This window comes from Xyrauchen texanus, chromosome 13, assembly GCF_025860055.1.
Source record: "Xyrauchen texanus isolate HMW12.3.18 chromosome 13, RBS_HiC_50CHRs, whole genome shotgun sequence".
Taxonomy (NCBI): Eukaryota; Metazoa; Chordata; class Actinopteri; order Cypriniformes; family Catostomidae; genus Xyrauchen; species Xyrauchen texanus.
In genome coordinates this window covers 15,427,094-15,454,685 of record NC_068288.1, presented here as the reverse complement: position 1 = coordinate 15,454,685, position 27,592 = coordinate 15,427,094, and the positions used below count along the sequence as shown (strand labels likewise).

At 38.9% G+C, this 27,592-nt stretch overlaps 1 protein-coding gene across 2 annotated transcripts in view; it reads right to left on the bottom strand.

Moving 5' to 3' along the window:
- Positions 1-6,518: 6,518 nt before the first annotated feature.
- Positions 6,519-27,592, bottom strand: part of micall1a (MICAL-like 1a) — a 34,159-nt gene continuing 13,085 nt past the window's right edge. The window contains exons 4-16 of one of the 2 annotated variants that reach the window (XM_052140955.1): positions 25,981-26,078; positions 25,548-25,672; positions 24,821-25,347; positions 24,646-24,709; positions 24,122-24,522; positions 23,544-23,899; positions 22,458-22,592; positions 19,920-20,046; positions 14,390-14,480; positions 11,067-11,140; positions 10,836-10,950; positions 7,946-7,992; positions 6,519-7,857 (exon numbers count right to left, since the gene is read on the bottom strand). In XM_052140955.1, the coding sequence (XP_051996915.1) occupies positions 7,736-7,857; positions 7,946-7,992; positions 10,836-10,950; positions 11,067-11,140; positions 14,390-14,480; positions 19,920-20,046; positions 22,458-22,592; positions 23,544-23,899; positions 24,122-24,522; positions 24,646-24,709; positions 24,821-25,347; positions 25,548-25,672; positions 25,981-26,078 (2,282 nt within the window). In that variant the 3' untranslated portion in view covers positions 6,519-7,735. The remainder of the gene's footprint in view (positions 7,858-7,945; positions 7,993-10,835; positions 10,951-11,066; positions 11,141-14,389; positions 14,481-19,919; positions 20,047-22,457; positions 22,593-23,543; positions 23,900-24,121; positions 24,523-24,645; positions 24,710-24,820; positions 25,348-25,547; positions 25,673-25,980; positions 26,079-27,592) is intronic. The other variant, XM_052140956.1, reaches the window with a different exon arrangement.

Below are 27,592 nucleotides of genomic sequence, written 5' to 3'. Positions count from 1 at the left end.
GGCTCTGATGTTGCTCTAAGTGCTTCAGCAACTAGGGTTAGGTTTAAATCTTTCTTGCATAATCTCTTGATAGAAGTTGAAGCTCCGTACCGCAGACTCTGAATTAGCAAGGAGTGATACACTGATGTCTTATGACCTTTTCCAAAAGCAGTATTGACTATGCTATCTAACTGCTTGAAATAAAAGAGGGGGACATCTATTTTATTAACTTTTAATAACATTAAACTTACCGATCATCAATAAATGTAATGAAACCCACCTGCCCACATTGTTCGTTAAACTTTTTATGAAGAGATCAAAATTAACTCTGACTAAATCACACAAATTTGCTGGGAATAAAATGCCCAAATACTTAATGCCCTGTTTGGGCCACTAAAGGCACCGAGCTGAAACACCATTACTGGGCAGTACGATGTCAGAGAGACAAAGCTTTGGATTTAGACCAATTGACTCAGGATCCTGAAAATTTAGAAAAGGAATTAATAATTCTGTGGAGGCAAGGCATAGATCTAGTGGGGTCAGAGACGAATAAGAAAATATAATCTGCATAAAGTAAAAGCTTATGTGCCACACCTCCTGCCATCCCCCCTGGAAAATCCTCCTTTCTTATCGCAGCTTCTAATGTTTCCAGGGCAAGACAGAACAATAATGGGAAAAGAGGGTAACCCTGCCGGTGCCCCTATCCAAAGTAAAATCATCTTAAATTAATCCATTTGTGTGTACCACAGCTACTGGGTGTCTATAAAGTAACTTAATCCATCCAATAAAAGTATTCCTGAACCCTTACGTTTCCAATAGCTTTAAAAGATAATCCCATTCTACCATATCAAACACCTTTTCAGCATCAAGTGAGATGCAGCGACCGGAGTCTGATCATTCGCCACTGATCACATGATACGCCTGATGTTATCAGAAGAGCTGCGGCCCCGAATAAACCCCACCTGATCTAAGAGATGTCATAATCAGTTAGCCAGAGTTAAAGCCATCTGGCCCCGGAGACTTGCCTGTAGTCAAGGCCTTAATTACCTCGCCAAACTCCTCCAAGTTTATCTTAGAATCAAGAGAATTGTTTTGCTCTGTTGTCAGTTTAATGAGTTCTAATGGTTCCACAAAGTTCTAATATCCTCATCAGTAGATGAAGATGTGGAACTATAAAGATCAAGATATAATTATTTAAAAGCATTATTAATAACAGTGGCTGAGGTGAATATTTCACCACCAGCAGATTTCCCTGAGGGAGTGGTAGAAAAAGCTTAATGTATCTAGCCAAATGCTTCCCTGCTTTGTCCCCCGACTAAGTATGACTGTCTTTCCCTGGATAACCAAAAGTCCACCTTCAGTGACAAAATATTATTATATCTGTATTTCAATCGGGTCAATTCTCTGAGGCCATCAGATGACATTCGGTGCTTCAGCTCTGCCTCAGCACTTTTAATATTCCCTTCCAACTCCAAGAGTTCTCGTGATTTCGATTTTTTGGTGAATGAGGCATCCTGTATGACCCGCCCCCTAAGAACCTCCTTAAATGCCTCCCACCCCATGCCCACAGAGGATACTGATCTCCATATAAACATTGTTTTCAGCCTTTAACATTTGTTGGAAATCAGGATTTTGTAAAAGTGAGACATTAATGCGCCAACTATATGATTTCCTCTCTCCATATGTGGCAACACCTCTAAACTCATCAGGTGTGATCTGAGACTAAGATGTTTCCCATTGAGGAATCAACAACAAATTAAATGAGGGACTTAGATGTAAAAAAAAATCTATTTTAGAGTAAATCTTATGGACTGATGAAAAATGTATAGTCCCTACCAGATGGGTTATGAAGTCTCCAAATATCTGTAAGATCAAGATTTTACACATCCTGAGAAGCATCAATGTTGCTCTAGGGGGTTTACATACTTTTGCTTCACTATGATCAAGAACTGAATCCATCAATAGATATTAAAGTCTCCTCCCAATATTATATCATGAGGGGTGCCAGTAGCTTGCAACATCACTTTAAGATCTATAAAATAGCCCTGATCATTAGGGTTATGTGCATAAATATTAGCCAAAATCAACCTTTGCCCCTTAATTTATGCTAAAACAATAATGACTCTTCCTAATTTATCATTAATCTGTTTAAGACATTTTAATTGTAGATGTTTACTTATCAGTGTTATGACTCCCCTGCTCTTACTTGAGCCAGCACTAAAGAAAGCATGTCCACCCCATATCTTCCCAAATTGTTCAGCTTTTTGCAGGGAATGATGCGTTTCTTGAAGAAACACTATATCATATATCTTATGTTTAAGAAAAGAAATAACTTTCCTTCTTTTTATGGGGTGACCCAGCTCATTCACATTCCACGTGGGGAGAGACAATCCACTCTTATTAACATTTGATATAATGGAAAAAATAGATTGTGTATCAAAAACAAAATTATACAGACCACATTCCAACATTTGCGCTACAATCAAACCCCAAACTTCCCCCTGAACCAAACAAACAGAAAAAAGAAAAACCTTCACATTAACACACACATGACAACGCCAACCGGTGTCCATTCCTCTAAACTTAAACAGTCCATGCACGCCTACAAATTTTGTGAGACAGAATTACACAACAAAAGAAAATCTATAAAACAAACTCCAGCCAATAGGCAAAAAAAATCCAGCCTCTAGCGGAACCAGCTAACACACACAAAAAACGTTTAGTTTCCTCAGGAAGTCAAAACATTTTCAGTGAGCTGGCCATTTTATGAGTGCAGCAGATGACCTAATCATTCCAATTTCCTGCAAATATTATTCCACAAAACAAAGCTGCCAACGAACATGCAGATTCATCCACAACTGTCCCAAAGGTGTGTTACTCCACAAAACACACTCCAGAAGTTTTGTGGAACAGCACAAAAAGAAACAAAGAAGGTGCCCAGTTTCCTCGGATGGTCAAGTGAATGTTCAGTTAGTCAGGCTCACTTGCTGTAATGTGAGAATCACACTATAGTCCATTCCATTGACTTTATGAAGGACATTGCTTGCTGTGGGCATGTAAATATTTTGCAGCCATCCTTAGTATCTATTCTAAATTTGGACGGGAACAGCGCAAAAGCGATCTTCCGTTGATGTGAGAGTTTCTTGCATTCCTTGAATCGATCGCATTTCACTCTTGTCGAATTCGCAAAATTTTGGAACAATAAAATGCTGCTTTCCAAGAAAGCCTTCCTTTACTCCTCACCTTGCGTGACACAAGATCTTTATCGGATGATCTCAGGCATTTAGCCATTTTGTCTCCCTCTGTGGATCTCCGAGCCGGGACCCTGTGAGCTCGCTCAATTTCCAGCTTATGGCCTGTTATGTCTAGCAGACTCAGAAGGAGCCCGTCCAGAAATTCGATGACTTCAGATAATCGATCAATTTCTCGGCATCCCTACTCTTGTAACCATCTCAGTGAATTTTGTCTCCATGGCAGTGATCGATTGATGTACTGCAGCAAGATCCTCCAAGTCAGCAATGACCTTCGACGTCATTTTAAAGGGTTTGTGAAGACATATATTCAAAATATCCTATAGGATTATTGGTTTATTCTGTAGGATCTTAATTGATTTTTATAATCCTATTAGACATTTTTATTGCAATCCTACTTTTATTATATTGTATTTTTTTGTATTGTATTGTAATAATGCCATGCTAATGGACAGTTATAAGAAATTGCAAAGGGTGCTATGGGAGTTTTAAAATCCTGAAGTATTTTCTTTAAATTCTTGAGTGATAAAGGTGCATTTTATCCCATTGGTAATCATTAATAATTCATATTTGGAACTTTGTTTATTACAAAACCAATTAATTATCCTTGTGGCACACAGAGTTCAGTGATATCCAATGTTACTTTGGAGACACTTTTTGGTGTTAGGTTGGCATTCTGAGATGCTGTTCTGCTCACTACAAATGTACAGAGTGGTCATCTGAGTTACTGTAGACTTTCTGTCAGATCGAACCAGTCTGACCATTCTGTTGATCTCTCTCATCAACAAGGCCAATCCGTCCACAGAACTGCCCCTCACTGGATGATTTTTGTTTTTGGCATCATTCGGAGTAAATTCTAGAGACTGTTGTGTGTGAAAATCCCAGAAATACTCAAACAAGCCCGTCTGACACCAACAATCATGCCACGGTCCCCCCCCCCCCATTGTGATGGTTCATGTGACCCATATCTGCATGATTCTATACATTGTACTTCTGCCACATGATTGGCTGATTAGACAATCACATGAATAAATGTGCAGGTGCTAACCCTAACCCTGCAATGGATTATTCTGTCCATTATTTGATTGAGGACGACGACAAATCTTTGAGGTAAGTAATGTTAACTCGCCTTTTACATTGCGAATAAATCATTCACATATGCGAGTAAATTACTTGCTGTGCGACCAAAAAACGTCTGTTATTAGCCACTGGCAACAAGTAAAGTGAGGCGTAATAAAATGATTCTGCACTTTCAATAATTAAATGAACATTTCACTCACCAGTGATAGAGTTGTGTAGTTTCGAACACCGAGTCCCTTTTACTGAATACAAACAGTTGAAGCTGGATTCAGCCTCGTCTTTCCCAGCATGCTGTCTGATGAGCGCGGGAAAAAGCACTTGAGAAGTGATTCATCCTCACAACTGACACAAGTGCTCCGATGTGCACACAGTCTACAGAGACTTTCGGCAAACTCCCATGAAAAATAAACGAGGTATAAACGTATTCATTTTGTGAACGCGAAGGACTCCAGTTTCAATTAACGGCCATGTAATGAAAATGGGGTTTATTCACGCAGTGCTGAGACAGAGGAGATGTCCTGCTCTATTTCTGTGGAGATGATAAAATGAAAGAAACAGAATCTCAAAGTCTTCCTTCATGAGAAATAAGGGCTTTTGAGTAAATCAGAGAGTCTTAAAATAATTGTGAAAGTGAAGAATTTAGGGCAGAAATATTTTACTATTGCACAATACAATATAATATAATAGTTATACAGGTTCGCTGGGTCATAGTGAGTTTGTATGGTAATTAATCATCATATTCATGAAACACCTAAAACAGGCAATTAATCATCATAATCACAATTAATTGTCAGCCCCTAATTTTCATTATTAGGTTCCCACCTTGTGAATTGTTTTGTTAATAATATGTATGACATTTCAATCAGTGACAACAACTTGTCTCATTAGTAAAAATGCAATTTCATGACATCATAAAAATGTAGCGAATGTGAATTTTTACATTTTTAAAAAGCTAAAATGTGATTAAAATCATAAAGAAAAATCAAATAAAAATTACAATATACTATATTGCATGAATATATATGAAGAGGCCCCCTCTCTCAGTTTGCTTAATATATTTTTTAGTTACATTGTGCTTACATGAGGTCAAACGTCTGGCGAGTAAACTAAAATTTACTAGCCAATGACGATTTATTTCCCCAACATGATCGTAGCGGGTTATTAACTAACATTAAATGTATCCACTGCATTTATACACTACTTCACACATAATTTATCATCATCAGTTTGCAAGAGCAAATAGATAATATTACAATCATGATGATTAGCATAAATTAACATTAGCGTCACTAGGTTAATTGGCATAACGTTACACTGCTAACGCCTTCACTAGCTAGCTATCATTAGCAGTCTGAGGTAACGTTAAAGGATAAAAACTGACATCAGTTTGTACCCTGCGTTTCAGAATGGTTAGAGCATGAAATTGTTAAAGCTACAGTAGTATTTATTCATTGAAAAATGTGTTTTCTATATAAACTTGTTGTCTTGTTAAATGAGGCCCTGTAAGAGATTAGTTAGCACCACAGACTCTAGCTCTGAGTGAAAAATGTGGGTCGGGCAGTGTCAATCCAGCTAATTTTAACCAATCACTTTTGGCGAGGCAGGCCTTGGCTCTGTTTGTGAACAGCTGTCAATTAAACCCTGGCTGGGGTGAAGAGCATTATGTATATGGGGAAGAATTGGGGGCGCTGTTTCTCAATTTAATTTATTTCAAAGTTGCCGACTGCAGCTTTAGGAGCACAACACCAGCCTCTTTATTTGGCTCTCAAAGTGCACCAGATGGAAGTATTTAACTTTAAAATGTACAAAATGTTCTTACTGGGGAGCATACCCCCAACCCCCCCACTGAACATTGAGTCAGTCTGAGATTATATAAAGAGACAGAAGCAATTGACACTAAATAGATGAACTCTCACAATTGCCTAAAACCTTTGTACAGTACTGCATATATGTGTGTGTGTGTGTGTGTGTATCAATAAACATAAATATATTATATATATATATATATATATATATATATATATACACACACACACACACACACACACACACTTTTTTCTGTGTGGTTCTTTGACGCACTAAAACTAGAGCTGCATTGTTGATCTACACAACTTGGATGATGCAGCGAGACGACGTGAAATAGAGTGGGTCAGATAATATGTACCCATGTGAGATATGAATGCTGAACATTAAAACTCAAAAAGTGTGTTTCATTCTTTTAGTTTTATTTGTCACATCCTCTGTCCTGAAAACACTGGGATTGTTTTAGAGGGACTATATTTTAGCTTTTTTCAACAACAAAAACATCTTGATTTGAGTTGAACAAGCGCACACACGGACAAACAGAACAAAACACTGTAATCTGATAAATAAAAAGACACCTAATATATGCAAATGAAACTAACTGATATGCCAACTAAATATTCAAAGACACTCAACATCCGATTTGAAGACATAAATTAAACAGATAAAAGGCACTCCTTCAGAAATACATTACTTTTTCTGTTAATAGAGATTAAGATCCAACGTCTGACTGACATTTGTAACAGTAAAAACCAGTGATTATTTCATTTGTATATGCTAGTGATGCTAAAATTACACAGTTTATCTTAAAAACATGCTAACAGTTACCATGAGTTTTCTTGTTCCATCATTAAATAGGTTTAGTTGTATTTTAATTAAAATACTGTAACAAGCTTAATGACAGTGATTGAGAGGTGCATTAGGTTCAGTTTCAGTTTTCACACACTTTAGCCAGTCAACCTAAAGTCTGTTGTAATTTGCACAGAAATCCAAAACATAACCAGCTTCGGCTGGTATGAAACTAATCCCCTGTCAGTTAATAGCATTAAATGTTTTTTATAGGGTTATAGCAATATTTCATAACAGTATATATGCAATAGGAGTGTTTTTAACATCAAGCAATCATGCTACTAAAATAAATTAAGCAGCATTAGTATTAGCATGTCAACAACAATATATTAACCTACAATTAAATTCACTCAATTCACCATACCAATTAGTGCTTTTCCCGTTCAGCTTCCTTTGACCAATGAGTTACATTTCCTCAAGGGTTAATAATGGTCACTGTCATGTCTCAAAAGTTTTCAATAATCGCTTAATTTTAAATGTAGAGAGTATTGCAAATGTATACAGTGTATGGGTATGTTAAAAGATTTGTATACTAATGAACTTAAAACTGATTCTAAAGTCATATCCATCAATTAAAACCTTGTCTCACCTGACTAAGTATTAACTCTTCACTTTGGTTGGCAGTAGTGCAATATATCAGTATTGCAGCTACAACATCAAAGGCAACTTGAACATGACTGGCACTTTTTTAAAAGTAAGATAAACATGAGAGTTGAGGAGATATAATGTAGAAAGTCTGCGTCTCTCTCTCTCTCTCGTTCTCCATTCCCACTTCAACTGTTTTCTTTTTTGCCTCCGTCATCCTTCACAACACTTTTGGTGCTCAGCCTCTTCAGAACCTTAATGGGCTTAAACTTTGCTGCCTTCTTCTTTTGCTCTCTATCTGCATGAAAATCTGACAAAAATACACAAATAAATAATCAAGTTTGAAAAAACTCCAAATGTCAAGTAAGAAAAGCAGAATTACAAAAAATTACACTGACCTTTTTTCTTCAGCATAGCAGCTACTAGTTTGTCTTCTTCCTCCTCCCTGTAGAAGAAATTGAGAAAACTCTAACCTCCTGCAACACCGCATTCATTCACATGTGTGCACGTTGTATTTTGGCTTCTCTATACACAACACAATTTAGCCAACCCCCTGTGCATGTCCTTGTTTGTATACATATAGTACAGGGATGGGATGATATGGTTCTCACTATTCGGGTCAAAATACGATATGAGCTTCATGATTCAGTAGAAATCTTGGTTCGATATTATAACAAATAAATGACAAAGGAGGAAAATTGTGTTTAGTTTCTGAAAAATATTTGTGCAAAATAAAGTTCTTAAATACACAATTCAAATGCTCAAAGTTAAAATAATAAGAGTTTCTCATATACATATAAAAGATCACAAACAAAAAAATAGTGGGCTACATTCAGTCTGCTCACGTGCAGAACAAGCAACAGAACTGAACCTGTCCTGAAAAATACGTGAAATATCTCATATTTTAATCATTTGTTTGCCGTTACTATTATAAATCACATTTTAACTTAAAGAAAATACAATTAAATGTTCTATAAATGAATGACTAATCCTATATATGATGAAAATGAATATATATAATAATGATCTGAGCTGTCAATGTTTGAAAAAAATATGTACAATTTACAAGAAATAACATTGAGTTTACATTAATTCATTTAACAAGCGCTATAACGGTACGGTCACTTTAAGAGTGTAACGTGCATCCCACAGACTCACACAGGTGTTTCATTATTAATGAGAGAGAAGTCTCGGTTTTTTAGCACATCTGTGCTTTAAAATTTGATCAAATGACTATTTCTCTACTTTTTTGTCTGACTGTAAAGAACAGAAAGGATATTAAGATTATTCAGTGTAAGTGGAGTGAGGGATCTCATCTTTGGCCACGTTTACATGCAAACAAATAATCCGTTTATAATCTGACTGACAGCTCAATTGGATTGAAAAGTCTTCATGTAAACTCAAAAATTATCTAATTCAGCTGGATCCGAATAAAATTTCCATCTGATTAAAGGGGTGATGTAAACATTTGAATCCAACTATTTCCTCAATCGTATTCTAAAATAACTTGCGCTCATGCGGTGGTGCCCATGTATGTTTATACATGACGCTTGTTGCAGGAACCCAACTTATACAAAGAACAAAACGCATTACTAAGTGTTTGGAGGCTCTCACTGAATATTCTGCAGGGCACATATGTTCTTTAATGACATGTTTCACTGTTAATAGGGACTTTAAGCAGCAGATGCGGTTACGGCATTCTGTCACTTTAAAACTCTTCTTCTGACAGTTATTTAACACTGCCCTTCTCTTGCGGTTTTAAATAGCCTAAATTAAAATTTCTTGAACGATTAAATGCTCTGTTCCACCGTCATTATTTCTTAGTGATTTTTGTCCTGATTATTTAGTTTCCATTCCACATCTGTAAACTCCTTTAAGGACAACTCTCACCCTCTGTCTTTACTTTGTATTCGCATCCAGAGCAGAGATGCCAACGGTTAGACTGGAGGAGGAATGGGCATTAATGGGCATGAGGCAAACCGATATGGTCACACATGGCATTAGACGTTGCTTCCGATTCTTCGTTTTCAGAGTAGAGTGAGTAACACAAGAAGAAAGCTTTTCTGGCATATTTTTAGAAATCTCACTCTCAGCCATTCTCCGCTTCTTCAGAACACAACGACTGACCCTCTTTGGATGCGCAGAAAGTGTTTTAATATTTTACATATAATGCACATGTCAACGAATATTTGTATATTTGTAAGTTTTACTGTAAGGTACAGTACATTCAGAATCTGCAATCGGATTGAGGTAAATTAGTGCATGTAGACAGATCCCACACATTACACAGAAGATATGGACCAATTACTGCTCATCTCAAAACAAGATGATTTTCCAGGTATTCACTAACAAATGACACTTCTCTCACAACACCGCTCTGGTTTTGAGACTAACATACTCAAAACATTGAATCAGTTCAAATCATTGTGATGGCCACTATAAAAATGTTTTATAGTGCGGTAACAGAAATACATTTTACTGGCAACATTGTTTAATTGGTGTACAGATAAAGTGATCGAGTTGATATTATTTGTATCTTTTCTTTATTTACTTATATGGCCTTGAGGCAATCCAAAAGTAACTAAAAGTAATCCGATTATGTAACTTTCATATGTTCGTTGTTATATTTAAGTTAGGTTTCATTTTTTATTTAGTTCTAATAAAATGGTACAGGAATATTTTATCGCTATAAGTACATTTTAAACTAACCCTCGCAACTGTAATCGCTGATGTACACATTGTTTGTATTGAGTTTATATTCAAAGTTGCCTCCATGTTCAGAAAATGTAGGCAAACCTTTCCAGTAGTGTCACTATCCTTTTCTCTTTTTGTTTTGCCTAAGATACATTAGGGGATATTTTCAGCAGACATGTTCAACATAACATCACACAAAACCACATCGACATGCGTCTCTCTTCCCCCGTCTGCTGCCGTCTCCGCTCTTAAAATACTCCCACCACCCCTAACTGGAACACGAGACCGGTGTGGCACACAGGTGGAACTCAATCGCCACTTCTCTTCCCGGCCTTGCTCAGCCCAGATGCCGCTCAGCCCCGCCCTGCTCGCCACAATTATATGAATGCATTTAAAAAAGTGAATGAATCAAATTGCTGTTAAATCTAACTGAAAGACAATTTGCCAACCCCAAATCTCAGTCCAATAGTCATTATCCAGTACAAAAGCATTTAAATGAAGAATCTCCTGAGAGTGGTGGAATAAAATGACTTATAATATTCACATTTCCAGAAACAACTGACAAACAACTGAGATTTTGCAAAGTTTGCTTACCTTTGTCTGTCCTGATCTATGCTGTTAACAATCTGGTTTCTCCGCTCAATAATAGTGACAAGCTCTGCCATCAGCTGATTCTCCCTGTCTTTGTCATCTGCCGTCCATTCTTTCTCTGTCAGAGACACGAGCGATAGAGAGGGAGACAGACAGAATGGAAGGATGAAAGTTGTGATTTGAAGAGAAATCCTGTGTGTGTGTGTGTGTGTGCTGTGTATGTTTGTTTCATACCTGGCTTGTTGAGCAAACATCTTAGCTCATATTCCACATCGGCCTGCCTCTCCTCCAGGTTCTGCTGCTTAGCTCTGAAAAATCAATGATCAGACACGGCTTTATTCCGATCACTCATCTTCATCTTATGGGATGATTTTACTATTTTACTAACCACAAACAAATGCCATTTGATTTGAATCTGTGGAATTCGGGATTGAATGATTGTGCAGCGATTTGTACAAATACAGACATATTTGCAAATAAACATGTTCTATTCTACATTAATAAATCAAAAATTGCTCATGCAAAAATGAATCCGTCCATTTGTGGATCAGAAGACACGCGTGCATTTATTGACATCCTGTTCGAATCGATCGTGTTCGGTTCATTTGGATTTTGAGACTTCCTTTTCGCGGTTTACAGCATTCCACCCACACATACACACACACACAACTAACGAACAAGCCAGTGCTCTTCATTAACGTGAACACGATTCGTAAATGTGTGTCACTATACAATGAAACAAATGCTTTTCAACCGGTGTCTGTAGAATTAAGAATTACATAAATGTGCAGCAATTTGTACAAATAAAGTCATGTTTGTGAGTATAAATGTTCTGCTTTGTATTAAAGTGTGACAATTTCCACGTGCAAAAAGGAATCCGTGCATTTGTGGATCAGAAGACACGCGTGCATTTATTGATTCCTTGTTCGAGTGGATCCTGTTCGGTTCATTTGGATTTTGAGACTTGCTTTCCGCATTTTCAGCAGTGACGATCCACACGCAACTGAAAGGCAAGGCAGGCAGCTACCACTAGATGGCAGTCGCAGAGAATTACAGAGTTGGCCTGCCCTGGTTTGAGAACAGCTGATAATGGACATTGTTCGCGTTCTCCCGAAGAACCTTTAAAACATGGATAATACCATTTTAAACCAACAAGCTGGTTGGGTAAGTAACACTAATCTTTTTTCTTTTTTTTCTTTTATTGCATACTTAAAAAAAAAAAAAAAAGTAACTTCCTATAGACTAGCAAGTTAAAAACAATGTACATTTTATTTATTTGACATATTAATTACATTTTATAAATATTCATTTGATGAGATATTAACAAAAATATGTTGGCTCTTCATTATGTATGTTATATTATGGTTTAGAGTGCGAGCTGATCAGGGAGGAGAGAATGTTGGCGTGGCTCGTCTGATGATTTCTATAAGTGGGCCAGACAGTAACTGCTTTATAGCAGTAATGTAATGTAATGTCATTATTTTTTGTAATTTGTCTTTTTTTAAATGAAGAGTAGAGAGACTCTGGCGTGATCTCTGGATGGGAGTCACCAGCGTGTTCTACCAAATCTTGCACATACTAGAGGAACAGGACATGCTGGATTTGAGCAGCACTCTTCACCTGTTTTGCTGCCATTATGTATTTTTGCCCCGACTGCAAGCAAACCTCAATGTGTTCCGTGAGGGATGGGACAACCACCCATTGAGAACAGAGCAAAACCTCTCACAAAACCAACTGTGGGTGGTTGGTCAGATGGAAAATCCCATTGACAACCCAGAGGTACTGAAGCAGTTAAACAAAGAAAATATCATTTTACAGGGATAGTTCACCCCAACATTTTAATTTAGTCATTTACTCACCCTCAAGTTGTTCCAAACCTGTATGAGTTTCTTTCTTTTGTTGAACAAAAAAGAAGATATTTTAAAGAATTTTGGTAATCAAACAGTTGGTGGCACCCATTGACACCTTTAGTAGTCAATGGTGAGAGGTTTTGCTCTGTTCTCAATGGGTGGTTGTCCCATCCCTCACGGAACACATTGAGGTTTGCTTGCAGTCGGGGCAAAAATACATAATGGCAGCAAAACAGGTGAAGAGTGCTGCTCAAATCCAGCATGTCCTGTTCCTCTAGTATGTGCAAGATTTGGTAGAACACGCTGGTGACTCCCATCCAGAGATCACGCCAGAGTCTCTCTACTCTTCATTTAAAAAAAGACAAATTACAAAAAATAATGACATTACATTACATTACTGCTATAAAGCAGTTACTGTCTGGCCCACTTATAGAAATCATCAGACGAGCCACGCCAACATTCTCTCCTCCCTGATCAGCTCGCGACTCTAAACCATAATATAACATACATAATGAAGAGCCAACATATTTTTGTTAATATCTCATCAAATGAATATTTATAAAATGTAATTAATATGTCAAATATATAAAATGTACATTGTTTTTAACTTGCTAGTCTATAGGAAGTTACTTTTTTTTTTTAAGTATGCAATAAAAGAAAAAAAGAAAAAAGATTAGTGTTACTTACCCAACCAGCTTGTTGGTTTAAAATGGTATTATCCATGTTTTAAAGGTTCTTCGGAGAACGCGAACAATGTCCATTATCAGCTGTTCTCAAACCAGGGCAGGCCAACTCTGTAATTCTCTGCGACTGCCATCTAGTGGTAGCTGCCTGCCTTGCCTTTCAGTTGCGTGTGGATCGTCACTGCTGAAAATGCGGAAAGCAAGTCTCAAAATCCAAATGAACCGAACAGGATCCACTCGAACAAGGAATCAATAAATGCACGCGTGTCTTCTGATCCACAAATGCACGGATTCCTTTTTGCACGTGGAAATTGTCACACTTTAATACAAAGCAGAACATTTATACTCACAAACATGACTTTATTTGTACAAATTGCTGCACATTTATGTAATTCTTAATTCTACAGACACCGGTTGAAAAGCATTTGTTTCATTGTATAGTGACACACATTTACTGAATCGTGTTCACGTTAATGAAGAGCACTGGCTTGTTCGTTAGTTGTGTGTGTGTATGTGTGGGTGGAATGCTGTAAACCGCGAAAAGGAAGTCTCAAAATCCAAATGAACCGAACACGATCGATTCGAACAGGATGTCAATAAATGCACGCGTGTCTTCTGATCCACAAATGGACGGATTCATTTTTGCATGAGCAATTTTTGATTTATTAATGTAGAATAGAACATGTTTATTTGCAAATATGTCTGTATTTGTACAAATCGCTGCACAATCATTCAATCCCGAATTCCACAGAATCAAATCAAATGGCATTTGTTTGTGGTTAGTAAAATACATTCACAACATTTATCTAGTACATGCATAATTGTGTGTGCATTCATTAATCATATTGAGATTAAAATCATCCCATATCATCTCTCTTGGTAAAGAGATAAAAACATCAAAACCCTAACCCTGAGATACACGATGAATAAATATATACACTGAATGAGGTATCTTGTTATGGTGTCAGTCAAAATGTTTTAATAGTGTTAATCAAAGATAAATGCACGTTAATACTGCACTTACGTGTAGACCAGCTCAGCCTCTTTCCGCACCAACATGTGTTTCTCATGAATCAGAGAGAACCAGTCAACCAGCAGATGTTCCTCTTTATCATCTAAAATGACAGAACTCCAGGCAATAAACATGCAACTATACCATAGATTATTCATATTGATATTCATACTGTTAGAACCAGAAAATGTATTTAAACAAAGTCGTGACATTGTGTAAAATGGCAATTAAACAAGAAAATAATACAATTTTACCCTGTGCTATATTGAAAGCACTACAAAAACACATCATTTGATGTTTTACCTTGTGAATTAAATAAATAAAAAATAAAATAATAATAATAATAATATGTATATTTTAAATATACCCTCATTTCAAATCATAAGATTGCAACACGCTCCAAAATACTTAGGAAAATATTATTGTAATTTAATAATAATAACAATAGTTAAGTTATATTATACTAACTAAAAATCTCTGCTTTTATTTTGTCGGGACATTACAAGAACAACTTTGAGCTCATCAACAAGTGTTTCATACACAGAACTGACCCTCACTGGATGGGTTTTTGTTATTGTCTCCATTCGGAGTAAATTCTAGAGACTGTTGTGTGTGAAAATCCCAGAAATACTCAAACCAGCCCGTCTGACACCAACAATCATGCCACGATACAAAATCACTGACATCACATTTTTCCCCATTCTGATGGTTGATGTGAACATTAACTGAAGCTCCTGACCCGTATCTGCATGATTTTATGCACTGCTACCACACGATTGGCTGATTAGATAATCAAATAGATGATTGTTGGTGTCAGGTGCTTTTAATGTTGTGGCTGATCATGTAAGTGTGTCAACAAGAGCAGCACTCATTCAAAGCTTACTGTGTATGCAGAATAGATATTTCCTTATTTAAATTTGCACTCAGCAAGTTTTTGTCCATGTCGTCTTGGACTTGGACACTCACACCTACGGGCAAGGATGCAGCAGCAATACAATAGTTTTCAATAGTTGAAAGAGTCCATTAACTAAGATTGAGCAAGTCATTTTCAACAGGTCATGTGATCCTAACATGGCATCCCGCATGAGGGGACCCTCTCAATGTAGAATAAAACAGCACTTATAAGGTTACTGATACGATTTTATGCGAGTCATTATGATTATAAAAGTTTCAAAATTGCAATTAATTTCTTTAGAAGTAAAACTTTTTTAATGAGAAAACAATTACTGAGTGCACCTTTAATGCATCCTTTGCAATGGACAACACTATTGTATGTCTTCCAGAGACTTTGAACATAATGCACGAGTCACATGGACTACTTTAATGGTGCTTTTATGCTTCATGTAATTTTGGAGCTTGACAGTAACCACTATAATGACACAATAACACATTATCGGAGCACTGGAAAACACTCTTTATGCACTAATGGTCAAGAGAGCGATCACTTCACTTCTGGGGATGTGGAGTTTAACGTATATCAAACACAATGCTTTTTTCTATGTGAGTGTTTCTGTTGCAGGATTTTAAAGTTTCTGTTAACATTATCAGCCAACATTTCTGCCTTTCCTTTCCTCAAACATTTGGAGAATCCCTACTACTTACATCTTACATGTCACTAACCCTCTTAACCTGAACTGCTGACTGAGCAGTTGCGTGGCGCTTCAAGTGGGGGCGTAGTGGGCTAAAGCACATAACTGGTAATCAGAAGGTTGCTGGTTCAAAATCATACTTTTTTAATGAAATCCCTGCAAGGATAGCAATTATTGGGGGGACAATTTGGCCATACCCAATTATGGGGTGGGACATGTCCCCCTCAATGGATCTTGTGGTTATGGCCCTGCACAGTTGGAGTCAGATCAGGACTGAAGGCAGGTCAATCTAGCACCCATACTCTCTACTTTCGCAGCCATGCACTTGTAATCCGGGCAAGACATGGTTTGGTGTTGTCCTGTTGGAATGTCCTGGAAAATGTGCCATCTGGATAGCAGTATGTGTTGCTCCAAAAAGTTATATATATATATATATATACACATACACACACACACACACACACACACACACACACACACACACACACATATAATGGTGCCCTGACAGATGTGCAAGTTACACGTCATGGGCACTGACACAGCCCTAGCCCATACAGACACTGGCTTTTGTACCTGATGCTGATAACCATTGAATGGAGTACCTGATGCTTGGGTGGCCCTTTTCCTCTTTGGCCCGGATAACATGATGGCTGTGCATTTGAAATGTGGACTCTGACTACCAAAACATGATTCAACTGTTCTACATTCTATCTCAGATGAGACTGAGAAGTCGGCAGCGCTTCTGGAAAGTGATGATGTACGGCTTCTCCTTTACATAGTAAAATCTTAACTTGCATCTGTGGATACAGCTGTGAGTGGTGTTGACTAATAAAGGTTTATTAAAGTAATCCCAAACCCATGTTCATGATATCAATTACAGATGAATGATGTTTTTTAAGACTGAGGAATCAGAGATCATGCACATTCAGAAGTGCTTTTCAGCCTTGCCCTTTACTCAGCAAGATTTGACCAGATTCCTTGAATCTTTTAAATATATTTGGCACTGTAGAGTGTGAAATGCCCAAAATCCTTCCAATTTGTCTCTGGGGAACATTGTTCTGAATGCGCTGGATTTTTTTGCTGATGCATCTGTTGCAATCCTGTGCCTTAACCAATCATTGCTCTTGAAGGACTAGGCTTTTTTGGAGGCTTGTTTTTTTTTTTTTTATATACTAGAAAAGGTTGCGTATGTTCATCTATGTTAATTTTTACAGAGAAATTGTATATATGAAGAATTTCTGTCAGGATTTAGGCCCCATCATACTACAGAGACTGCACTTATCTGATCGCGGCTGCATTTCTCTTCTAGTGCTTTTAGATCTTAGTGCTGCCTTCAACACCATAGGACATGACATTTTCTTGGATAGGGTTGAGAATTAAGTTGCCGTTGGTGTAAAGGCATTAGCTTGATTATATCCCAAGGTTACCAGAGCCTGCCATATCTGTCTCCGGTCCTGCCCGATATCTGATTCCCACGGTGTCGCTGAGTGATGATGGCATGTGCCAGCCAGACTTCACTTCAGTCTACTATGACAGACTTCACAGAGGATAAACTGATGCAAACTCAAAGACATGGGATTCTTCATGAGCCTCTGTCTGAAGCATGGGCTCAGGATAGAGTTCACCAACATTTCCTGCCATGAGCTTCTAGCTGGACTGCGATGCTCCTCATTGAATGATACCTGTATCAACTTGGTCAAAAGCTGGGACAACACTCTCTTAAATTACATAGAACATACATTAACCACTAACAAAAGCCTCCATTGGCCAAAATCAAAGGACAATGCATCTATGTGTATTTCCTCAGTTAATTCAGGATGACTTCAAACTTTAATAATAAAACTTATAGTTTTTACAAAATAATTTTATTTAATCATTAGCATTGGTGCATTTAATCTTGATGCTACAGTGCATCACCTCCACCTCCCCCACCTCAGCAGGGGCCTGGGCACTCAGCTAAGTGTGCCTGACTCCACCTGCAGGTGGATCACTGACTTCCTGTCTGACAGGAAGCAGCATGTGAAGCTGGGGAAACACGTCTCCGACTCAGACCATTAGCACAGGATCCCCCCAGGGCTGCGTTCTTTCTCCTCTGCTCTTCTCCCTGTACACTAACAGCTGCACCGCCAGTCACCAGTCCGTCAAGCTTCTGAAGTTCACAGATGACACCTCCCTCATCGGACTCATCTCTGATGGTCCGCCTACAGGTGGGAGGTTGACCACCTGGTGACCTGGTGCAATCAAAACAACCTTGAGCTCAACGACCTAAAGAGAGTGGAGATGGTTGTGGACTTCAGGAAGAACTCAGCCTCACCTGCCCCCATCACCCTCTGTGACTCCACAATCGACACTGTGGAGTCTTTCTGCTTCCTGGGAACTATCATCTCCCAGGACCTCAAGTGGGAGCTGAACAACAATGCAAAGCCTTCGCACGAACACATACGGAACAGGCAGCGATGAATGCTCGAGTATCCATGTCCATGATAGGCCACCAGAAATGTCTCTTAAGAAAGTCTAGGGTGCAACTGGCGCCTGGGTGACAGGTGAACGGGGAGGCATGAACCCACTGGAAAACTCGGGAACCAACAACATCAGGAGCAAATAAACATTGAGCTTCTCAGACCACTGCCTCGATTTACCATGACCGTTAAAAGACACAAGCTGAGGGTGCCAGGTGATACAGGACTTTTCCCTATGGCATTCTCTCAGGAGGTTATCTAAACTGATAAAGAAAGACACAAGTGAGTCAAGAGAGTCAGTTCGTCCTTAATTCGTTCATGAAACATTGTCTGAAAAACCCCATCATTCCAGTCCAATTTAGCTGCCAACTCCACTGAATATTCAGCCACACTTTGAGAGCCCTGACGGAGCTTAAAGAGGTGCTTCTGGGCTTCGGCTCCATGAAGATGGTGGTCAAAAACTTTCCTGAGTTTGTTTCTCACAGATTTGAGAGATCTGATCAGTCCAGGCTTGGTTGTTGTCCGCGAGATCCCGTGCTATCCCAGAAGTACTTCTTTCCCAGATAGAGCGTTATAAACAGTTTCTGTGTCTACTGGAACCATAGTGGCCAGATTATTCTGTTATGCCAAATGAAGGGTTGGACACAAAAGCAGAACAGAAGAGTGAGTTTATTGTTGTTTATTTACAACAACTGGGAGTTAACTGGCAGAGCGGCGGGCTGAAGGTTTGGCGTGGCAGGCTTGATGGGGAGCGGAGCAGAGGGACACTGAAAAGGTAGTGCACTTGTTGACAGGTTGAGTGATGGACCAGAGAACTGGACTGAATAATCTGGCGATGAATGGCTGAAAACTCTGGGTTTAAATAGACAGGATGGTGATGGGAATATGGGATACAGATGTGAGGTAATCAACAGAATGAGCCGCCACGCCACAGGATCAGATCAACACAAAATACACAGGGGAAGAAACAGACAAACAAAAAACACAGACAACCAACATCCTGACAGTTTTAGGGTTAAATAATTTTTTGATTAAAACCACATGTACTGTATATGCAGTATTAGCAACAATGCATTACAATAATAATTGCATAACAAGTTTGTTTTTACCAGTGGATTTCCATTGAAAATGTAGGATACAGGTTATTCACCCATTTAACCATAGCTGAAATCTACTAGAGCTTACAGCTGATTGGTCTGTGTTTGTGACACATCATGTAGAATGTTAATTTCATGTCCAGTGTAGACAGACTTAATCTGCTGTGGTGCATTGCGTAGTGTTAATGGACACATACAGTGTAGACAGGATGTTATTGTGCTGCATCTCAAAGCATTCCAGCATTCATTATGGACACTCAAATAGCTTGTTTTGGAATTGTACTGTATTGCATCTGGCAACAAGGTCTAACATCCCTAAGCTAAACCTCCAAACGTACAAATGTTTATCCCAAATGTAATATCCCTTCAGTGCAGCTGGAGCATGTGATTCTCTTACCATCTGAACAGTCACGTAAGCTCTTCTCCAGATCCACCCCTCTCTGCTCAAGTTCATTCAACCGTTTCTCTAGGTCACTCATCTCAATATGGATGTCTTCTACTGGGATATACTGGTCTGACTGGACCTATCAGATAAGATCTCAGGGTGAGTAATTATAACCATATCGCTCTCACTTATATATAGGTGTTAACAGACAAACCCCTGATGATAAAACTGGTCTGGTTTACATGGACACCAGAAAGCGGGTTATAGCGAGAACAGCGTTCCCAGAATCCCATTTAAATGCAGTTTAAGCAGTGTACTCTTTACTCCCATATACTAGGGATGAGCATTTTGGTCATTTTGTCTACTCGAGTACTCTGACTAATTACTTGAGTATTCATCGAGTACTCAAGGAGCAATTACATGTTCATAACTATACATATAATGACATGTCTGACAAACGTCTATGGTTGCTGCATTGCGTCTTGTTGTTCCAGTGTATCGTCTATTCATTATTATAGGCTGTTATAAAATATTATGTAACAAAATATACAAAAAATTGCATAATCAAAATATAATGCATCATATTTTGTCATTATGTTAGGGTTAGCTGTCTGTCTGTTCTTCCTTCAGGTTACCGTAGTAATCTTAGTAAGTGTGCACCAGTTTTTTTAGTGACTGCCTGAACAGTCTATTTAAAAATAACAGGAGATGCATAACCATTGCGTTTTAATATGCGTGTTGAGTTGAAGATGCTGCATTGCGTTCCATTTAACTGCATTCTGTCTAACTGTTGAAACACTCGCCCGCCGTACACTGCCACACGCGCCTGGTGTGTACGTGTAAGTGTCCCCAAATGTTTGCTCTTGTGAGGAAAGCGACAATGTTCTGTATTGTTGTTGCTGAGATTCATGAAGCTCGGAGTGTCTGAATTTCCACCTTTCAACAGAAGAAAGTGCAACGGAATGACACTTTATATCGGATATCCAACTTGGAAACTCGAGCAGAAATCTTCGTGGAGATGCATATGTGTGTGTGTATGTGTGTGAGTGTGAGTGTGTGTGTGTGTATATGTGTGTTACTTCATGCAGGGCGGTTTAGTCAGTGACAATCATTCACTTTTATATTAAATAATATCCATTAACGAGTCAAAGTTTTCACATTAAATGATAATAAAGTGTGTTTAGCAAACGTTTTGCAGAGACAAGTGATCAAAGCACGATTAATTACACTCTCTTTGTTTTGATTAGCATGATAGCACTGAAGCGTCATATCAGTTTGTTTGCCATGAGAAGTCTCTGATAATCAATGTACCCCTCAAAGTCACAACGTAATCAATCTCAAAATTAAAAATAAGCTCCCTCTTTGACATGTTTAGTTGTCAGGTAATTGTCACTGGATTTCATGAAATGTCGCATCACGCGTGATCACAATCGATCATCTTTTTCATGATCGACCATCACTAACATACACATGCGGCTCGGGCAGTAAATTCCCTCAATTTACTACCACATATACAGGAATGTGAGAGACAGTCAGTATTTTACATGGTGTGTATAAATATTGTTTATAGGGAGTGTGTGATTCTCCCACTGTACTCCCAGAAATGTTGAATTTTACTGTGTTGAAATGTTGTTGGGCTCCATCTTATGACATTGTTCCGGTCTGTTCCACACACGTGCACTCTTCAAACACCCATCAGAATGCCACTATTGTATTTACAGGAGCACATTAATGCAAAGTTTACACTACATGATTTTAAGCCCGATTTTCGCTCACCGACAGTTTTGTAGAGATCGCTGACAAAAGCCTGAAATCAGAGCTCGACGATCACAGTGTATGAATTAGCAAAGACGCGATCTGAGAGAAGCGCCGATAGGTCAGGTCAGCAAAATAGGGAGATTTTACAGTAGGAGCTACTTTTTCATATTGTAACCGATAAAATATATTATTAAAAACATACACATCATTTTCTGAAACATATGATCATGCATTTGTTTTCGTATCTCGTATCACTTCTCACGTGTACTCTGTTGTGATACGTAATTTGGAGTTCATGCAGAGTCGTCTGGGATTCGTCAATAGTGAAATGTTTTAGAATGTGACCCGTCACCGATGCGTCGTGTAATTTGAAAATGCTACGACTTTCATGACATGACAGACAGACAGACGTGTAATATGACACGGTACCAAGGTCCGACGTCTTTGAAAGTCATGTAGTGTGTAGGAGGCATAACCTGTGTTCTCTGAGAGAAATCTAGTCGTGTTAAACCGTTTCTCTTAATCAAGCTCTTAATAAACAGCGCTCTTGTTTAAATGACGTTTCAGAACACCCATTTCTGCAAAAACCCTGGAATATACCATTCTCTTAAGTGCATGTAAATATGGTCAATGTCTTCGATTCAGAGCTTGTACAAATATTGTACAAACTTTAAATGAATAAATGCAATAAAACATTAATACTACTATTCATAAAATTGCTATTCACCATCTCTTTTCTTTTTCTTCATGTAACTAATCAGCAAAAAACAGGCTGATAACTCTGTGTCTCACCTTGCGTTTAATGAGAGGAAATCCATGACCAGGAGCAGGGGGTCGTGCAGGACGCGGCCCTTTTGGGGGTCTAGACACAGGAGAGCTGACTGAAGGGCCGGTCTTCCGATTGAATGGATTCTCTTTACATGTGCGCTGAACATTGAAAATTGTAACAATTATAAAACAAAGAAAGGGAGAACGCTCCTGGACAGTTGAGATGTGAAAATGGTTTATATTTACAGTATATTAGTTTCATCCTCTTCATCTGTCAGTATTTAGGGATCCATGAACCGAACCTGCTTGAACCCTTTTGTATTTGTACTGATTTTCTTATTATTAGGGGTTCAAGCACAAAGCACTGAAACCCTAATGTCATGTGGATTTGTTTTAGTATTATAATTTTTTTGCCCTCAAACTGATCGTGTAGACCAATCAATAAGGCCAAGGGACATGAAACTGGGATGGCAGCTCTCTGGCAACACATGGACTACCCTCAATCGGCCATTAGGGTGCTCTAACAGTGAACAAAAAAATATCCACACATTTTGGACTGTACTCCTGTAATATGGAAGCCATTTTGTCCATGGTTGTTTTCTTGAGATCATGACTTAAGTGTAAATCAATGCTAAATCATTCTGGAAACATCATTCAGTGTGGCAATGGGCTCGTTGGAGATGCCAAACATCTTGCCTTGACAGGAGATGAGAGTAGGCAGTTGCAGTCAGAGTGAAATAAGCAACTGCACAGCCTGCCTGCTACAACTGCGGCTGACTCGCTCTCACGAGATCATTTATGACAAACGTCACCATGACTTGTCCTTTGAGTGGCACATTAGTTAAAGGTCCTGCTCACAGTTCCACAGTTTGTGTGTCATGTGTTATGAGAAATATTTGCACGTCTGCAAACCCCATATGTAGAAAGTAACTAGATTACTTGCTAATTCAATTACTTTGCCCTTGACAGATCAGCTCTTTCAAATTTGGCAATTTTAATAATTTTCTTCACTTTTTGAAACTGCATGGACCCTAATAATAGCCGCTCGCTTGATTTAAGACAGAATACAGCTGGATATGAAATAAACTACATCTTGACAGTAATACTAACCTTGCCTGGAATGCTGGGCGTCTGTAAAGAGGGTGATGGATTTCGCCCTGCAGAGGGGCGGGGTGGGACCGATCTCATACAGCGATTGGTCTGAGGAGTGGCTGGTGCTGAGCTGGTATTGGTAGGCAGTGGTGGAGGGGACAGGTTCGGAGAATGGCGAGGCTGGAGCTCCGTTTTCGGGGAGGAAGCAGTATCAGCAATGTTGATTGAGGGTTCAGACACGCTCTTTGTGAACAAGTGCTCCTGTTCATTAGCGGTAAGCTGCTGGAAGACTGCACTGTTGTCTGAGGAAGAGAGGCTTTCTGTGCTCAGAGCTAGAGACGGAGCAGGAGAGGAAGACTGAGATGAAGGAAGTGCTGAGGAATAACAGGAAAGAAACAGCCCAGAAAAAAGACAAAAAAAGAGGCCAGATGTTAACTACCCAACATCTGGATAAACCCACCAGACATCCAATCATCCAACTATGTGTTTGATTTAGATTAGTAGACCTTGGTACAAATTCAGTCTTCCCAAATCCTTCAATGGCCAGTGAGTTATAATAAGTACACATACAACATCTAAGACTGTAAGTCTCTAACCTGATGGAGAAGACTTTGGAGCTCTGGGTGCTGGCCGCTTCTTTTTTTGGACACTGACTGGACTCTCAGGGCCAGGACTTTTTCTGCTGGTGTCCGCACCTGTGACTTCAGCAGCCTCAGTGATACCATACCAAGGATGACAAGCAACCACAGGACCTGGGGAATCTTTGGAACCCATTTCTGGCCCCTCCTCCTCCTCCTCCTCATTATCATCATCAAAGGGATTAGGAGGTGTGGCTGGTCTGGATTTCTGCTCTTTTAGAAGAGGGGTTGAGGCAGAGTAGGGAGGTGTGGCTATACCTGAGGGTGGGGGAGGTGGTGCTTTCTTTTTGGGTTCTGGTTGGACAAGAACTAACCAGGGTGGGTCTTTTGGTTTAAGAGTGTCACTGACTTTGCTAGATCTGGAAAAGGAATACATAACAAAACACCACTGAGAATAAATCACACAAACACAAAATGTAGTTTTAAATGTACAAAGCTTACAAACAAGTAATTTAAATAAGAGACATCAGAAGTGGTTTTACCCAGCAGGTGAGTGCATTCGTTCTCTTGGTACAGGAACAAATCGACTATGAGTGTCAGGATCTCCTAAGACCACAATAAATAGACCGTTGAGAACAATGTAAGAAATACAAATACAAACTACCCATGTTTCATGTTGGACATATGATTGTAGACCAGATCAGCATTACTGCTCACCATTGGCTGTAGGGCTTTCAGAGGTTCTGGGTGGGCGTGACCTAGGGACAGGGGTGGGTTTAAACACCTGCCTAGGCGCTGGTACCTGTCGAATCTCTGCTGCTGTACTCTTCACTGGAGTTGAGGGAATGTCGAAATTGTCAACATCAGCCTCTGGCTTGTGGTCATCTTCCTGCTTTGTGTGTTGATCCTCGTCTTCAGGTTCATAAAAAGGATTTGGTGGACTGGAGGAACAAGGCTGTGTCTTGTCCATTAAGATGCTACCTGGCTGTGTTTCTCTATACGTTACTTCTTCTCCCTCTGGAGTGAACTGACCATCACTGAGTAATGCTTTAGAATCGTGACTGCTATTGTGTAGATTTTTGGGGCTTTTTGAGATTTTATGAACCAGTTGCCTTCTCATTTCCGGACTGCCATTCTGATTGGTGGAAGCAGACTTTGTGAAGTGATGTGTGCAAACTAATGAGTCTGCATCCTCTGTAAACTTGTAGGAGCCAGGAAGTAAAGTGCTGCTACATTCTCTACATCTGAAATTGAAGCAAATACCAAAACAGAGCAGAGGGGATAGTGATCAAGTTATTTTGGACTATGAGCAATAATAGTAAGCGATCCCACAAAAACTAAGGAAGAGGTTTCTCGATTCAAACTTGCAAATTCCCAACATCATCCAGGGAACTCAAGAGACAGATAAAAGGAAACGACTTTGCTATTATGTCATAACAGTCACCTGAAGCAGTTCCGATGGTAAAGTCGGCTGTCAACGATGCACCTCTGAACCAGGTGAACATGCTTTCCACAGACGGAGCAGGTGCTGCTCAGAGTGCAGCGTTTTGATTGGCTATCTGCACCCAACTACATAGGAGGACCAGGAACCAGGACGAGGACGGAAGGTGTAAAAACAGGCAGATAGAGGAGGTGAAATCAAACAAAAAAAGTTAGCTTCTGGGAGAATTAGGCACATATGTTATATTCGGTACTTCTGACTTAATAAAATATTCAGGGGCTATTATGTAGTTACCAGATGTAAAATGTGGTTTAAACTGTAAATGTTACTAAGGTCCACAGCTACTCAGACAAATGTTTTTTTTTTCTGTTTTTTTTTTCTAAAGATCATATCCATTTTGAAAGGCTTGTTTTTTCTTAAATGTTGTCTCCCTTACCTCTGTCTGAGTGGCACAGAGTCCCTCTGAAGATGGTCTCTTCACTGCTGCTACAATGGTTCCTGGACCAACAGGTTTTTTCATGCGTATGGGGTTGGCTGAATAAACATGAATAAGACCGGTCATTCAGTAGCATGTGTCCAGCATTTATTCTACATAAATGAAATCATTAAAGGAATATTCCAGTAAAAATACAACTCTATATTCTCATTTGCTGCCTTCAAGTCCTCCTTGGAAGCTCTTATTTCAGAGTTTGATAACAATTTCACTTGTGAAATGAAATTTTACTTCTTTCACTCATACTTATTTTTTATATATATACACTTTTTGTTCTTGGGCAAAATAATAAAGAGGAACAAAATGATGCACGTTTGGTGTGTAATTTATGTAAATGTTTCAGAGTTTCCCAAAGCTATACCCAGAGGCCCCAATCCTACACATTCAGGATTTCTCCCGGATCAGACACACACAGATCAGGTCTTGGTGCCCACTACTATTGAGCTGATGAGTTTTTTCAGGTGTGTTTGAAAAGAGGGGCTTCCAGGAACAGGAGCTCCCTTTAGTCTGAGCACGGGATATCTGTTAACCTCGTGCGACGCCACATCCTCAAGTGCACACATTGTGTTGTGGCTTCACTATACTCTAACCATAATTTAAAGCAGCTGATCTCAATCCAGGACACTGTGGGCTGTAAGTAAAGGGTCAAATTTCTACGCACCGTGATGTGACAAAACAACAGACGCCTAGCGTACGCATCTGACCAAAGAATACTGACCATCATGGCTTAAGGTTACAAAAATGAGTGCTCCGAAAATGTTTAGTAGTTAAGTTGATATACGTTAATCATAAGTTCATATTAAGTTTTAAAATTTTTATAAAACACAGAATTAGCAGTCAATTATGACAAGTGATCACTAATTACCTCCTATTGATTAATAATGAGCTACTGTTGATTACTTACTGCTCATATAGTATTTATAAGCTTATACATCAGTGTTAACTTTATTGATTTAATATAGTAAAACATTATAAATAGATCAGTTATTCCCAACTGGGGGTACATGTATCACTTCAGAATGCAAATCTCAGATTCCCCCTAACCCTAACCCTTCAAAGTTGCCCATCCCTGATTTACATGATGCCTTTAGGTACTTCAAAGAATACCATGGTACTACTTCTATGATATACCATTATATTCACAGGTGCTTTCAGGTAATTTTACATTTCCATAAAACATGTTTATGCCATGGTACTTTTGATGTGTTTTCTAAGTGATTTGATTCTCTTTTGGTGGTAAAATCTCTTTTGCTGCAGCATCGTTCACAAGCTTAATAAAGACTTTCTTCATCACTGGTAAAGATAAGACGCATTTGGAGGTTTGGTTTCTACTAATTGTCCATAAATATCCACTGCAACCAGCGTTATCTATATTTTCTGTGTTATAACGTACTCTGTTAGCGAGCAACTGCTTCAAATGAATCAGCAGCACATGCGTGAGCTTTCTGAGTCATTCAGATAGAATCAAGAACCGATTCAGACCACTTTGCTCTCACATGTGACCAATTTAATGTAAAGAACCGACTCAAATGAGCGATGTGAATAGTGCACCTTT